Raw genomic sequence first — 12,784 nt, forward strand, 5'->3', positions numbered from 1 at the left:
GGCAGGCGGGCGGCCCATCCTGCAGCAAGACGCCGGCTCCCTCGTTTCCAGGAGCTTTGCAGATAGGGGGAGGGAACCCCGCCTCGATTCTCCGGGAGAAACCCCCTCCCTCCCCCACTTCGCCAGCACTACCACCGCCACCAACAACAATAACCGCCGCCGCTGCTCGTCCTGCCGCCGCCGCCGCCGCCGCCGCGCCTGCCCGCCCTGCCGCTGCTGCTGCCGGGGCAAAACCATGGAAGGCGAGACCCCCGCACCTGTTCAGCTGAGATCAAGGGCTTACAGAATACTGGGAAGTCTGGTCTGAAACGAAAGCGCCCGAAACCCCCCAAGGAAGAGAACTGGCGAAGCAAAGGATTTTCATGGCGCAGGCCGCAGAGCCGAGAGCGAAGACGGAAGGTTGCATCTCGGCTTTTACAATCTCTAACTGTCTAGGTCCCGACCATGAGAGATTGTGTTAAGAATGCGGCTGTTCCCTGGTTCACTGTGGAAGCCATCTCCAAATTAGCTATCACATATGGAAACTGGAGACCAGAATTTTAGGAAAAGAGATTAAGGCATCTCACTTGGGGGGGTGGGGGGTGTCTTTTTATTTTTTCCTTTTTTTTTTTTTTTAAATCACTGCAACTGGAACAGTTTCTGATCTCAAAAGGCAAGCGTCTCTTCCCGTGTGATCTTTATAATTTACACTCTTTTCCGTGAGCTTTCTTACCTCCCTTTTTTTATATCTCTCCATATCCTCTCTTCACACATATATCCATTATATTAGTAGTGGAAGTATTTTTATTTTTTTGCTTTAGTACTCGCACCCTCACACACACTCTCCCGAGAACCAGAAGTCGGTTGGGTGTTTATATAATGAAGAATTATGGGGCTGTTTGATCGAGGTGTTCAAATGCTTTTAACCACCGTTGGTGCTTTCGCTGCCTTCAGTCTGATGACCATAGCTGTGGGAACCGACTATTGGCTCTACTCCAGAGGGGTTTGCAAGACCAAAAGTGTCAGTGAGAATGAAACCAGCAAAAAGAACGAGGAAGTTATGACCCATTCTGGATTATGGAGAACCTGCTGCCTAGAAGGTATTTGATTTCCCATCTCCTCCCCCCTCCACCCCTCCTCCCTTCCTCACTCCCCCTCCCCACCCGCCTCCAAATAAGTCCCCTTTACATTCCACCATTTTCTTACTTCACTCCTTCCACCACAGATCAAGTTTGGTTGGGTTAGTTTCAGAGGAAAGAAAATCAATAAGCAAAAACCATACTCAACTCTCAAGCCTCCACCACCCGCCTTCCCTCAAACCTCTTCATTGGCATAATCTATGATATGATGAAAACAACAAGAGATTGTCTTTAAAAAAGTCCAATGTGCTCCACCTGCTTTGGAATCATTAGGATTTGCCTTTTGATGTAGTATGGCCATCTATGAGGGGGTAAAAAATAATTGCCTCTCTCAACACTGCTCCTCTTTTCGTAATGAAGAATTCCAAAATGCTCTTCCTTTCCCCTCCTCTTCCTCTTACTCCCCAAAAGTCCCAGACACATCATCATCTGCAAATCTCCTTTTTTAAAAAATCTGTTATTTCTAAGAACCCTTATTTGGTAAATCCTAATTATTCCAGGATCGCAAGCTGAGTTCAAGAGCATTTCGTAATGTCTATGAGCCACACATATCGTTCGAGGTGACTGGCTGTGTGTTTATGTGTTTTAACGTTTACAAAGTCTAAAAATACATACGTCTCTCACAGGAAACAAATCCAAGTTCTAATAAACAGCAATTCACTTGCAGGTTAGGTTGAGAACCAATTCACTTCCACGCAGAGTGACATGTCTGTTATCCAGAAGCGTGTAGAATCAGCATTGCAGCCAGCTTGGGAATCAGACATTGTGCAGGGAGGCCGGGAGGGAGGCGAGGGCATGGAGAGGTTGAGGGGGGGACAGGAGGGAGCAGTGGGGCAGGGGTGTCAGCTGTTTGCCTTGATCTTGCAGGGTCATTGGGACATGTGTGCCTGTGCATGTGCTGTGGGCAAAGCAGTCCCCACGGTGGAAAGCCTGGGAGATCAGGCTATGGATGCAAGCATGTGCTTTGAGACACATTAATAAACACGGGGCGGGGGGTGAAACTCCTGCAGGTCATACAACCTGCATTTAGCAACAGACTTTAATATGAGGGGCTGCATTTGAGTGGCTATCTATGTCTGTGTGTACAAGCTAATGCCACCCGTAGAAAGACATGCACAGAGAGATACATGTTTCTGGGTGGAAAGAAAAGCTTATGTGCTTTGCTTCTGATATGAACAAATACAGAGGCCGTTCGAGGCAGCGTCGGGAAGCGGGGACTGCAGGATTGTTTGTTAAGCTCAACATGGGATGGTGATGCAGGAGTTGAAGCCAGGAGATGGGGGAGAAGAGAAGGAAACGGACCGGGAGAGGGAGAACTGATGTGGTCCCAGAGTCTAACCCCGAACTGAGCAGAAGCTGCTCTTTGGGAAATGGTTATGTCTGGGAAAGAGCACCCATTCCGTGCTCCCCTCCCAACAATCTTGGTGCAAACGGTTGAGTGATGGCTGAACATGTTTTGAATAGCTAAGTGACTTCATTGAGCGATGGTCTATTTGACGCATACTGCATTTGGTGCCCTTTCTCAATCCAAACCGCTGCCTTGAACATAGTCTGCAGAGAAGCTCTATGCTGAATACTATATGCTCTTCCCCAGCCAGGGAATCAATATCGGGAAATTAATAGGCGCTGTTTTAAACACACCCCTCCTTTAAAAAATGAAGAGCCTTTCATGCAGCTAGTCATTAACAGTGGAAAGACTTCCATTTAATTAAACATTTATGGCAGACTTTTATTCCAAAAGAGAAAGAAAGCAAAGTGAATGAGGGTTGCTTCAGGGAAATGATCATAGTAGCAATTTGCCTTCCTTGGATTTTAGTTAGACAGATGAAGATATGCAGGCAAGAGATCAGAGGAAAACAGGATGTGATTTTAGGAGAAATATTCCCAGAAATTGGGGAGTTGGTATAAATATACTTTCTTATCAGGATTTTATCTTTGCAAATTCTTAATACCATGATCTTTTCAACATTTTCTAATTCCCGGAAGGGAAGAGGACTAGATGTGGCTTTGGATCCCTTGTGCATTAAAAGGCTTAAGTATTTTCATTAAAATTCCATCTGTTTGGTGTCCACATCCCCAAATGTGCTGCCCACCCCCTTCAACTTTCTTTCCAAGCCGCACCTCCACCTCACTCCCTGAATCATCCCTGAAAGGGTTAGTATTGCAACACTTCCCAAGGAGTGTGTGATACACACCGGAGCAGTGGCTTTGGCTCTTCTCCCCAGGATGGGGGCCTCCAGGCGGGGGGTGGGGGTGGGGGTGGCCCTGGGTCAGGCTGCCGTTAGGATTGCTGTTCCTTTTCCACTTGTAGCCAAGGCCCAGGGAGGAAGGATGGGTAACCAGGGCCCCAGTTTTACCTGGCCTTTAACTTCCAAAGCCTCTGTCCGTATGGGGTTTTGCAGGCCTCACACCCACCCGTCTTAGGAAGTTGGGCCTTGGCCACTTAGGAAGTGTTCTGAAGGTTTTAAAGCCACATATTTTCTAAGACTGCACTGATTTCCAAAGATTGTAAGTGCACTTATTTCTGCAGGTTGACATAGGTGGTTCTTGTGTGGCGTTCGTGTGCTTGCTTTTTTAAGCATTCAAAATAGGGTCGGCATTTACGGAAACCAAGCTGTCGGGTTCCCCCAACCTGCTTTTTTTGTGTGTGAGAAACTGGACTTTCAGAAAAGATTTTCCATCACCCCTTTATTGTGTTTCTTGCGCGTACCCCAAAAGTTGTGAACAAATCCACAATCTTCTCCCCAAGATGTTGCTAATGACTCCAGATGAAAAACAAGCCCATCTTCTGATCTCTTTGACTCTCTGGTTTGCATTAGGGCTTTTTATGTCCTGAGATGATTTTTTTTTCATTCACTTCTTGATGAAAATAAGAATCAGAAAACATTTCCTTGCTTCTATGGCTGTTTTTGAAAAGAATTCCTCTGTTGAGGAATGAGAAGGGGACAGGACCACCTGTTAGGTGTAGACACAGAGGGAAGAGGAGAGGAATTCAGAAGAAACCACAGCCTTTCTTTTCTCCCTCTGTGGAGTAAATAGCAGCAGCGTCTCTGTGTGTGAACCTGAAACCCCTAGCAGATTAGTGTCCTTAGTGGGATTTGAGCACATGGGGGATGGTCCGCACATAGATGCAGGCAGATGGAGAGCGATAGGAGAAGTTCTTGAACTTTTCAGGAAAGCTGCTTTAAGAGCCTCAGAATGGAGACATGAATTGGCCCTTTCAGAGAAGAATTCAATAAAATCTACAACAGGACACTAAAACAGCTTGTTCCAAGCGTGCTGTCTCTGGGCCACGCGGTGACTTGCTGCTCAGGATATTAACCTCTGTTGTCACCGAAAGGCATCATCGTCTCCAGGGGCAGCAAGAAATTCACTCTCTGTGTTTATTCTCTCCTGCACCTTCCTCCCCTCGGTCTGGGCTCCATGTCTCCCCCAGAGGATTCCCAGCCCTGCAGAGGAGGAGTTAGCAGCAGTACAGCATGGTCTGTAACAGAAAGGCACCCTCCCTTTCCTCTTCTTATCTTTTTCCTTGCTGTGAAGCAGAGCAGAAATTTTTTCTCTATGGCCAGACTGTTCAGTTCTCTCTGCTGAATTTCTGAGTTCCTCTTCTCCCTGGCTTTTCCTCTCTTCTCCTCTACAAGCTGCTTACTCCCAGGGGCTCTGCCATCCATTCTCCATCCCTGTTCTCTTTGAGTAAGAAGTGTCTGGGTTTCCCTGAACTATCTTTTCCAAGTTCATAATTGCTTTTGCTTGGCCTGCAAGGTGACGAGTGCCCCACGCTGGGCTCAGCCATGGCTCTCTTGTTCTGCAGAAGGAAAGTATATCTCTTTTATTTTAGGAAAGCTGACTGCCTTTCTCGGACACTCTTACCTTTATGTGTGGAAGAGCTGAGTTTAGAAGTTATTAACGGGCCTTCATACCGCGTACATATCGCTCCATAATTTCCAAGATAATTTGACTCTCTTTAGGTACTTTGCACACAGTAGGTACAGATAAAGCATTTATCAATGGATTGATTCAGAAATTCTTAAAATTATTGAAATTAATTCAAAGATCAAAAGGACATATAGCAATCCAATAATTGAAAGAGAGAGAGAGAGGAGAGGGTGAGGAAATCAGGATGATTTGTTTATACTTCTTGGAATTTTTTTTATTTTTTTAATTTAATTTTTATTTTATATTGGAGTATAGTTGATTTACTATATTGTGTTAGTTTCAGGTGTACAGCAAAGTGATTCAGTTATACACATACATATATCCAGTCTTTCTCAGATTCTTTTCCTATATAGGTTATGGAATTTCTTTTTTAAAAGAGTGAGTCATGAATTCATTGTTGTAAAATAAGAAAATTCAAAAGTAGTCAGCCTTTGGGTTGCACAGCACCTAATTAGCTAAAGAAAAATTATCAGTACACTCAGTCTCTACAGGGAAGAAAAAAATAACCCATAGATTTTCTTCCCTCTTCAGCTTTTAAAGGATGCCAAAATCTAGTTTGACCCTAATACTCACCAGAACAGACACTTTGGGCAGAGAGTAGGCATCCTGGACCATTCCTTTGTAGCTTCCCCAAAACCTTCCCCAAAATTCTTTACCAAACGTCCCCACCCAGTTCCCAGGACCTTGAGAACTTTGCCCAAGGTCTTAGATTCTGATCAGCAGTTTTCCGTGGAGCTGGGCCCCACTTTCCTAGCCCTTCTCACCTGGTAAGACAAACCTGATTCCTTTACTGAGGAACCAACTCTGCAAATTGCCAGCCTGTTCACACTGCCCTCCTGCCCCTTCCTTTATAGGTGCCAGGTATGACACCTCACACCAAGGCTACGTGGGCAGAGGGTGGCAGAGCCAGAACTTGAATCCAGGCCCCTTGTTTCCACCTTGCAAACCTCCAGAGGGCTCTATGCACAGACCCCAGCCTTCCATGGCCTTGTGTTCACATTCACTGCCAGGACTGGATTCTATTCTGTCTGCATCCCACTGCATCGCCTCCATTGAGCGCCCAACCTGAGCATGTCAGGACACCTGAGTTCTGACCCACCTGACTTCCCGACGTGCCACTCCCTCCAGCTGCCTGCACCTTGCAGGGTGATAGCCTTGCCATAATCCCCTCACTCCTGTGGGGCCGAGGAAACACAGCACTGAACTTCAGGCCAGACCCACCACAGGCCTCTTTGGTTTCGCCCTTTCATTTTGGAAGTGTCCTCAATGTAAATTCTCTGTGGGTTTTACGTGGGCAAGCATTTTTTAGAAAACAGCAAATTTATGTCCCCTGACGTCATGGGAGTTTTCAGATGCAGCTTTGTGGTCTGGGGTGCAGTTGAAAGAATGTTGCAGCCACACAGACCTGGATTCACTTCATGCACTGCAGCCTTATGAGCTGTGTAATTTGGGGCAAGTCATTTAACTTCTCCAAGCCTCAGTTTCCCTTTCCACAAAAAGGAAGTCTAATAGCCTTCTCACAGGATGGTTGGTTGGGATTAAAGCACTGAATGTCTGTCACCTTCTCTCCTGACCACCTGGTTTGAAATTACAGTAAATAACCCCTCCCCCATACCCCTCATACATCCTCCTGGCTCTATTTTATTGTTTTTACAGAGTACATCCCACCATCTAGCACACTATGAAATCTACCGGTGCTATTTTTTGTGTGTCTGCACCACTAGACTGTGAGCCCCGTGAGGGCAGGGATCTTTGTCTGTTCTGCCCGTTGCTGTAGCTGCAGCAATTATGATGGTGCAAGAGTCAACCTACCTTTGTTGGCGAATGAACAAACCACCACTGCCCACTGTGGGGTGGGCATTGAGAAATGGTGGTCCCTTCCTATCGTTAAAAGATTGTTCTTTAAAACACAGACCGTGAGCAATGGTGGCAGAAGCATCTTTTTTTTTTTTCTTTTTTTTTTGATATTCCAAAAAATAAATAATGGACTCAACACAGAGAGAAGAGAGGAGGGAAAGAAAGAGAGTATTTCAACATACAAGGGACAATAACAAAGATAATAAGAAAGAAAGTGTTTGGAGAGAAAATAAATGCCTGAGAAGGAAGTGCTGGGGGGGGGGGGGTGAACGTCCTCTAAATAGATACTGGCCACGCTTTCCTCTCTCCACATCATCCAGAGCGTCTGTCACAAAGATCCTCGGGGAGAGCTTCCCATGAGTGTTTGCTTTCAGGTCAGTGGGGGAGGAGGAGATATGTATCCAGACTGATAATGCAGAAGATTTTTAAATGGTTCAAAATGCCATGGCTTCTTTTAGCCTTGAATATTTAAATACTTTGGCCAAAACACCCACATTCAGATGAGCTACGCATTTTAAGTTTCCAGGTTAGTTTACAGCCTTTACAGATCAAGCAATTCCTTCACTCGTTTATTTTATTTGTTAAATCTTTGGTGAGTCCCTGCCGTGTGCCAGGTGCTGGGCCAAGGGCTGGGGTCGTGGTGGGCAGAAGCTCCCTTCAGGGCCACTGCCCTCAGAGCCTTCTGGAAGAGACAGACCCTACTTCAAAGACGCTCCCAAATATATACATCTATGTATGTATATGCTACAGCTATAAGTGCTTTCAAGGGGAGTCACATGCGACTGTGAGTTTATGATACTAAGATCGTTCTAATCAGAGAAGGCTTCCCCGAGGACATGAGGTATGAATGGCTGTCTGAAGGGTGCGTTGAAGTCAACTGGATGAAGAGAGGAAGAAAGAATATTCCAGGTTGGAGGGCAGCAAGAGCAGAGATCAGTGAGGAAGAGAAGGGGCGAGTCCTGGGAGGAAGCCAGAGTGGCTGGAGGACCCAGATGGACAGGGGATGGGGGCGTGGATGATACTGGATGGTGCAGGGAGGGGGATGCAGAAATAGGACCCAAGGGTGTGGGGCTTTGCTAGTCTTGTTGAAGAGTTTTGCTCTTTGACTTCTGGCTTCTTGCTTATAAGCTGCATAACCTTGAGCTAGTTAATTCTACCTCTGTGCCTCCTTCACACCATCTATCTAATGGAGCTGATGATGCATGCCCCTGAGGTTGTCATGGGGATTAGAGCATTATTCCCTTTCCTTCATGATGCTCACCCCGATTCCACCCAGATCTAAGTGCAGTGGTCTCTTTGGCCTCCAAACTTCTCATGTCAGTGCAGAGAAGAGAAAAAAATAGATTGATTCAACTCCAACAAAATTCAAAATATACTTAGTGCAGGTGTTGGCAGTAGGTGCCAATCCTGCAGAGGAAGGTGGACAAGCCCCAGCCTCCTTCAGGATTCTCCAGGTGAGTCCAAGCAGGGAATCCCAAAGAACAGGCATCTCACAAAACAACTCTGTTTCATGCAAAACATTTGATATAGCCTGCTGCCACCTCGCCTTATCACCCTCCCATGAACTCAGAGAGATTCCTGGCATCTCTTACAATCAGTTAGAATCATCAAGGATTTGAGCTGGAATTGGAATGGGGCTCAGTTAAATCCACCAGACTTTTTGAATACAGGAATGAGAGTAGAGAGATGTGAACTGTGCTCCCCAGTGCCAAGAAATGCATGTCAGCTATTGTGGGATCATTGGTGAGCTCTATGGCCTCACAGCAACCTGGTCCTTTCTACTAGGTATATAAATGGCTATAATCTCCCTGTTCCATCTTCCTTCAATTTTTATGCCATCGATTATAAAAATGAACTATCTATTTAAACAGCTTTAGGAGAGGGGAAAACAAATTTTAGGTACCCATAAGTTGCAAAATACACTCTAATTTCAGAAACCTTAAAACTTAAATTATGTGCCTTGGAATCAAAGGAAGGTGGTAAACTATCTTGCTGGCAGAGAGAAATGAAGGCAGGGTGTTGAGAGAGCCCAAGGGATTTCTCCAGTGTGCCCTTAGTGCCTGTCCTGTGACTCAGGAAGCAGCATGGGAGAGGCATGTGGTCTTACGAGCACCTTTCTTGGCAAGGAAAAGGGCGATAGTTGATCTTTGTCCCATAGCTGTTTCCCGAGTCCTTGCCAGGTGCTGTGTGAGAGCCTAGGGCAGAGGCAAAGGCTCCATCTGCTCTCAAGGAACTTCTAATCTAGTAGAGAAGACACATCAGTGAACAGATGATGACGACAAAGCTTGAAGCATAAGCACAAGGGATTCCGGGAGCAGGGAGACTGGGGAGGAGGGGATACCAGGGAAGATGGGGTTCTGAAGGATGCGTAGGGGTGAGCAAGCTGGGGAGAAGAAGCACACTTCAGACAGGAAAAATCAGCATGTGCAGAAACACAGATGTCCAAGTGAGCAGGCCAACAGTCCAGTGTGGCTGGAGGGTAGAAGGCAAGGAAGGGGGAGTGTGGGAGGCAGCGGAGACGGGTTCCCAGAGGGACAAAAATGGCTCTCACAGAGCAGTTTGTGTTTCAGCATGGAAGGAAAGGGGGGCCCAGAGAGGTGGTAAGCAAAGGAGGGTCACAGCTGGCTTTGCCCATTGGGGAGATCACAGTGTTGAGACCCTAATGGTTGGGATCAGGGGTCCATCAAGCTGGTGAGATTTAACTGGGAAGCAGCGAGCACAAGGAGGAGGGTGTGGCAGTGACCAGGTGACTCACCGTAAGTTAGTTGTGGTGAACAGAGAGTAAAGGGGGGAAGGAAGAAGATTGTAAGCGATGCCAATAAAGGTGCTTCACGGCCCTCCCTTCCCAGCAGAACAAGCCTTTACAGGACCCACACAATGGGCTGGGCCCTGGGGTACCAGGATGCAGAGAAGTCTCTGCTAGACGCCACCTTCTTGGGGAGACTTCCTGACCATCCCATCTAAAGTAGCCCTCCGTCCCGTTACCCGATTTTATTCCCTTCTTTAACATCTTAACATTGACTTTTTTTCTTTTTAGCTTTTACTTGCTTATGTTCTGTGTCCCCCTAGAAGACTGAGCAATGTGAGGGCAGGGGTGAGTTGGCCTTGGCACAAAGAAAGTGCTTAGGAGCTAATATTGAGTGAGTGATTAAGGCAACGGTGCCTGCCCTCAAGGAGCTCCCATCAGGGGAGGGCAGTGGGCTCTTAAAAACTCCTCTTGACCCCTCCTCTGGACCAGTCGTCCCTCTGAGGTTTGGCTGGAACTGCATCTGAAAGATCCTTGAGAACAGGCAGGGTTTCCCTTGTACCCCGCAACCAGGGATGCTCTCTGGGTGACTCCTGGGCCACAGCTTCTCCACAAAGCTTCAGGAAGCTGATAAGCCACTGCGAGCCTGTTCCCTCCTGGGCAGCTGTCACCTTTTCTCTCAATCCAAATCCTCATACGTTATCGCCTGGCTCAGAGGAACTGACTTAGCAGCCCTGAGTCGGCCTCTGATGAGCCGCCTCCCGTTTCTCCTTATTGACACTATATTTATTCACTCTTCCCTGAACTTCCTCGACCTTGGGTAGTCTTCCAGCTGCTAACAAGAATGCCATGGATTAGGTAAGAGATCCCAGATGCACGGTTGCCGTGGCCTCATTGAATGGGGAATCAGCACCTTGCTTTGCTACACCATCCACCATGCAATTTACATACCCCAGTGCCAGCCTCTCTCTGGCCTTGTCATTGGGCAAAACTCACTGGTGACCAGCTGTTGCAGATCCGAGACCTTTCTTTACCCCAGTTTTGCCCCGTGCTCTCCTCTCTCACATTCTCTGCATAAAGGATCATTCATTCCTGCCACATTTTTCCCTCAACCTGGATCTCTGTCTGCACAAATCTTATGCTTTATCCTTCTTGAATTTTCCCTAAGGTTGAGAACTGTCCTCCCCCATTCTCCTCCAACATATTTTGCAAAGAAGGCAACCCTGGAAAACAACTATTCTGCCATCACTTTAACACTAATAATAACGATAATAATAACTAATCATTCATTGAGCGCTTCCTTTGTGCTGAGCACTGTTTAGATGCTTTCCAGGGGTTAGCTCTTGTTTAATGTTCACAATTCTGAAGGTATATGCTATGATACCCCTTATCTCCATCTTAAGAGGCTCAGAGAAGTTAAGTGACTTGCCCAAGGTCACACAGCAAGTGGCAGAGCTGGAATTCTAACCCAAGCATGTCCAACCCCAAAACCTGTGCGCAGCCTTTCTGTTACACTAATTATATTTATAATTTTCCCCTGGTCCCAAAATCTATAAATAAATTTCTTTGAGAGGTTGAAGGCAAGGCTAAGCAGAAAGTGCTGTTTGTGCTTTGTGCGTGATGAAGTCTTTAAAACTTTGAAGCTTAAAATAGGATAAGTTCCTTACGTGGGGCAGAGTGGGGAAAAGTGGAGGGGATGCCAGGTTTTCCCACTGCTTTGAATAAAGAAGGATGCCTCAAAATGCGTGGACGGCCCTCTATTTGTAGTTCGTGGAGGGGGAGGAGGTGAATACATACATATATTCCCTCTCCCCGGCCCTCTTCCTTAAGAGCCATTTCCAACCACATTCCACTTGTTTTTGGGACTCAGCTGTCCCTTCCCCTAACAGCTCTGCCCCCTCCCACCCTCTTTCCTTCCACAGCATCTCCTCATGTCTCTAACGCAGCATCTCCCATCTTCTCTGTTGCCTGTTTCCATTTCTGCCTCCACCTCCAGACCATGAGTCTCCTTGTCCATTTCTTCAACAAAATGTACTCAGTCACTGTCATGTGTCAGTTACCATCCTAGGCTCTGGGTTTACAAAGATAATAAGACATGGCCCCTGCCCTCAAGGAGCTTATGCCCCATTGGGGGATGTGAGGACCCAAGCAAGCACAGCGATTGTTCCAGGAAGAGGTGTGAGAGGGCATGGGATGTTTGGGGGACCACAGAAGGTTTCTAGTATTGCTGGAGGACCAGGTGCAGGAGGGGAGGTAGGGAAAGTTATTAGTACTGAAGGATGAGATTAGACAGAGCCCACGTCATGAAGGGATGGTTCACGTGTAAAGGAGCTAAAGAGGAGACTTTTGAGAAGGAAATGATACGATCAGATTTGCATTTTAGGAGGATGGCTCAGGAAGCTGTGTAGAGTAGGAATGGGAAGAAGAGGAGGACAGAGCATGGAGTCCAGGGAAGAGATGGTTGCACAGCCCAGCAAGTGATGAAGCAGCTGACCCAGGGTGGGGGGCAGGGGGGCTGCCGAGCAAGAGAACAGACATCAGAGGATCCACAGGACCCAGGGCTGTCACTTGTGTTTAGTACGGTGTGACAGTGAGTGAATTTCACTGAGGTGGGGCAAACAGGAGAAATTGGCAGGAAGAAGATGGTACCTTTAACCTTGGGTAGAGTGATTCCACACCTGTGCTTCCAGGGCCTGGCACGTAGTAGATGCTCAGTCAGTGTTGAATGAATGAATGAATGAAGAAATGAAGAAAAAGAGCTCTGCATCTGAGATTACAATGCATATTGAATCTCAGGTTTTCCCCAGCCTCATCATAATGAAAGAATGCATTATGTTCTAGCTAGGCCCAGAGTTTATGTCAGCTCTGGCATCTGACATCTGGGTTCAAATCCCAGCTTTATCACTTACCAGTTTTGTGACCTTGGACAGGGAATTTCACCTCTCTAAGCCGATTTTCTCATGTCTAAGTGGAGAAAACTGTGTCTCACGCATGGGTTGGTTGTGAAGTTTCAGTCAGATGCTCCATGCAAAGTGCTCAACAAGATGCTAGTACATAGTAAACACTCTATGAACGCCAGATGCTGTTATCACTAAGGTGTCTATTATTGATTATACCAACAGTTGCA

General features: G+C 46.8%; 1 protein-coding gene across 1 annotated transcript in view; it reads left to right on the top strand.

The window, feature by feature from the left end:
- The first annotated feature begins 761 nt into the window (after positions 1–761).
- CACNG2 (calcium voltage-gated channel auxiliary subunit gamma 2) overlaps positions 762–12,784 on the top strand; it is a 110,468-nt gene continuing 98,445 nt past the window's right edge. The window contains exon 1 of the mRNA XM_057742749.1: positions 762–1,079. Coding sequence (XP_057598732.1) covers positions 869–1,079 — 211 coding nt within the window. The 5' untranslated portion in view covers positions 762–868. The remainder of the gene's footprint in view (positions 1,080–12,784) is intronic.

This window comes from Hippopotamus amphibius, chromosome 7, assembly GCF_030028045.1.
Source record: "Hippopotamus amphibius kiboko isolate mHipAmp2 chromosome 7, mHipAmp2.hap2, whole genome shotgun sequence".
In the NCBI taxonomy this organism is placed as follows: domain Eukaryota; kingdom Metazoa; phylum Chordata; class Mammalia; order Artiodactyla; family Hippopotamidae; genus Hippopotamus; species Hippopotamus amphibius.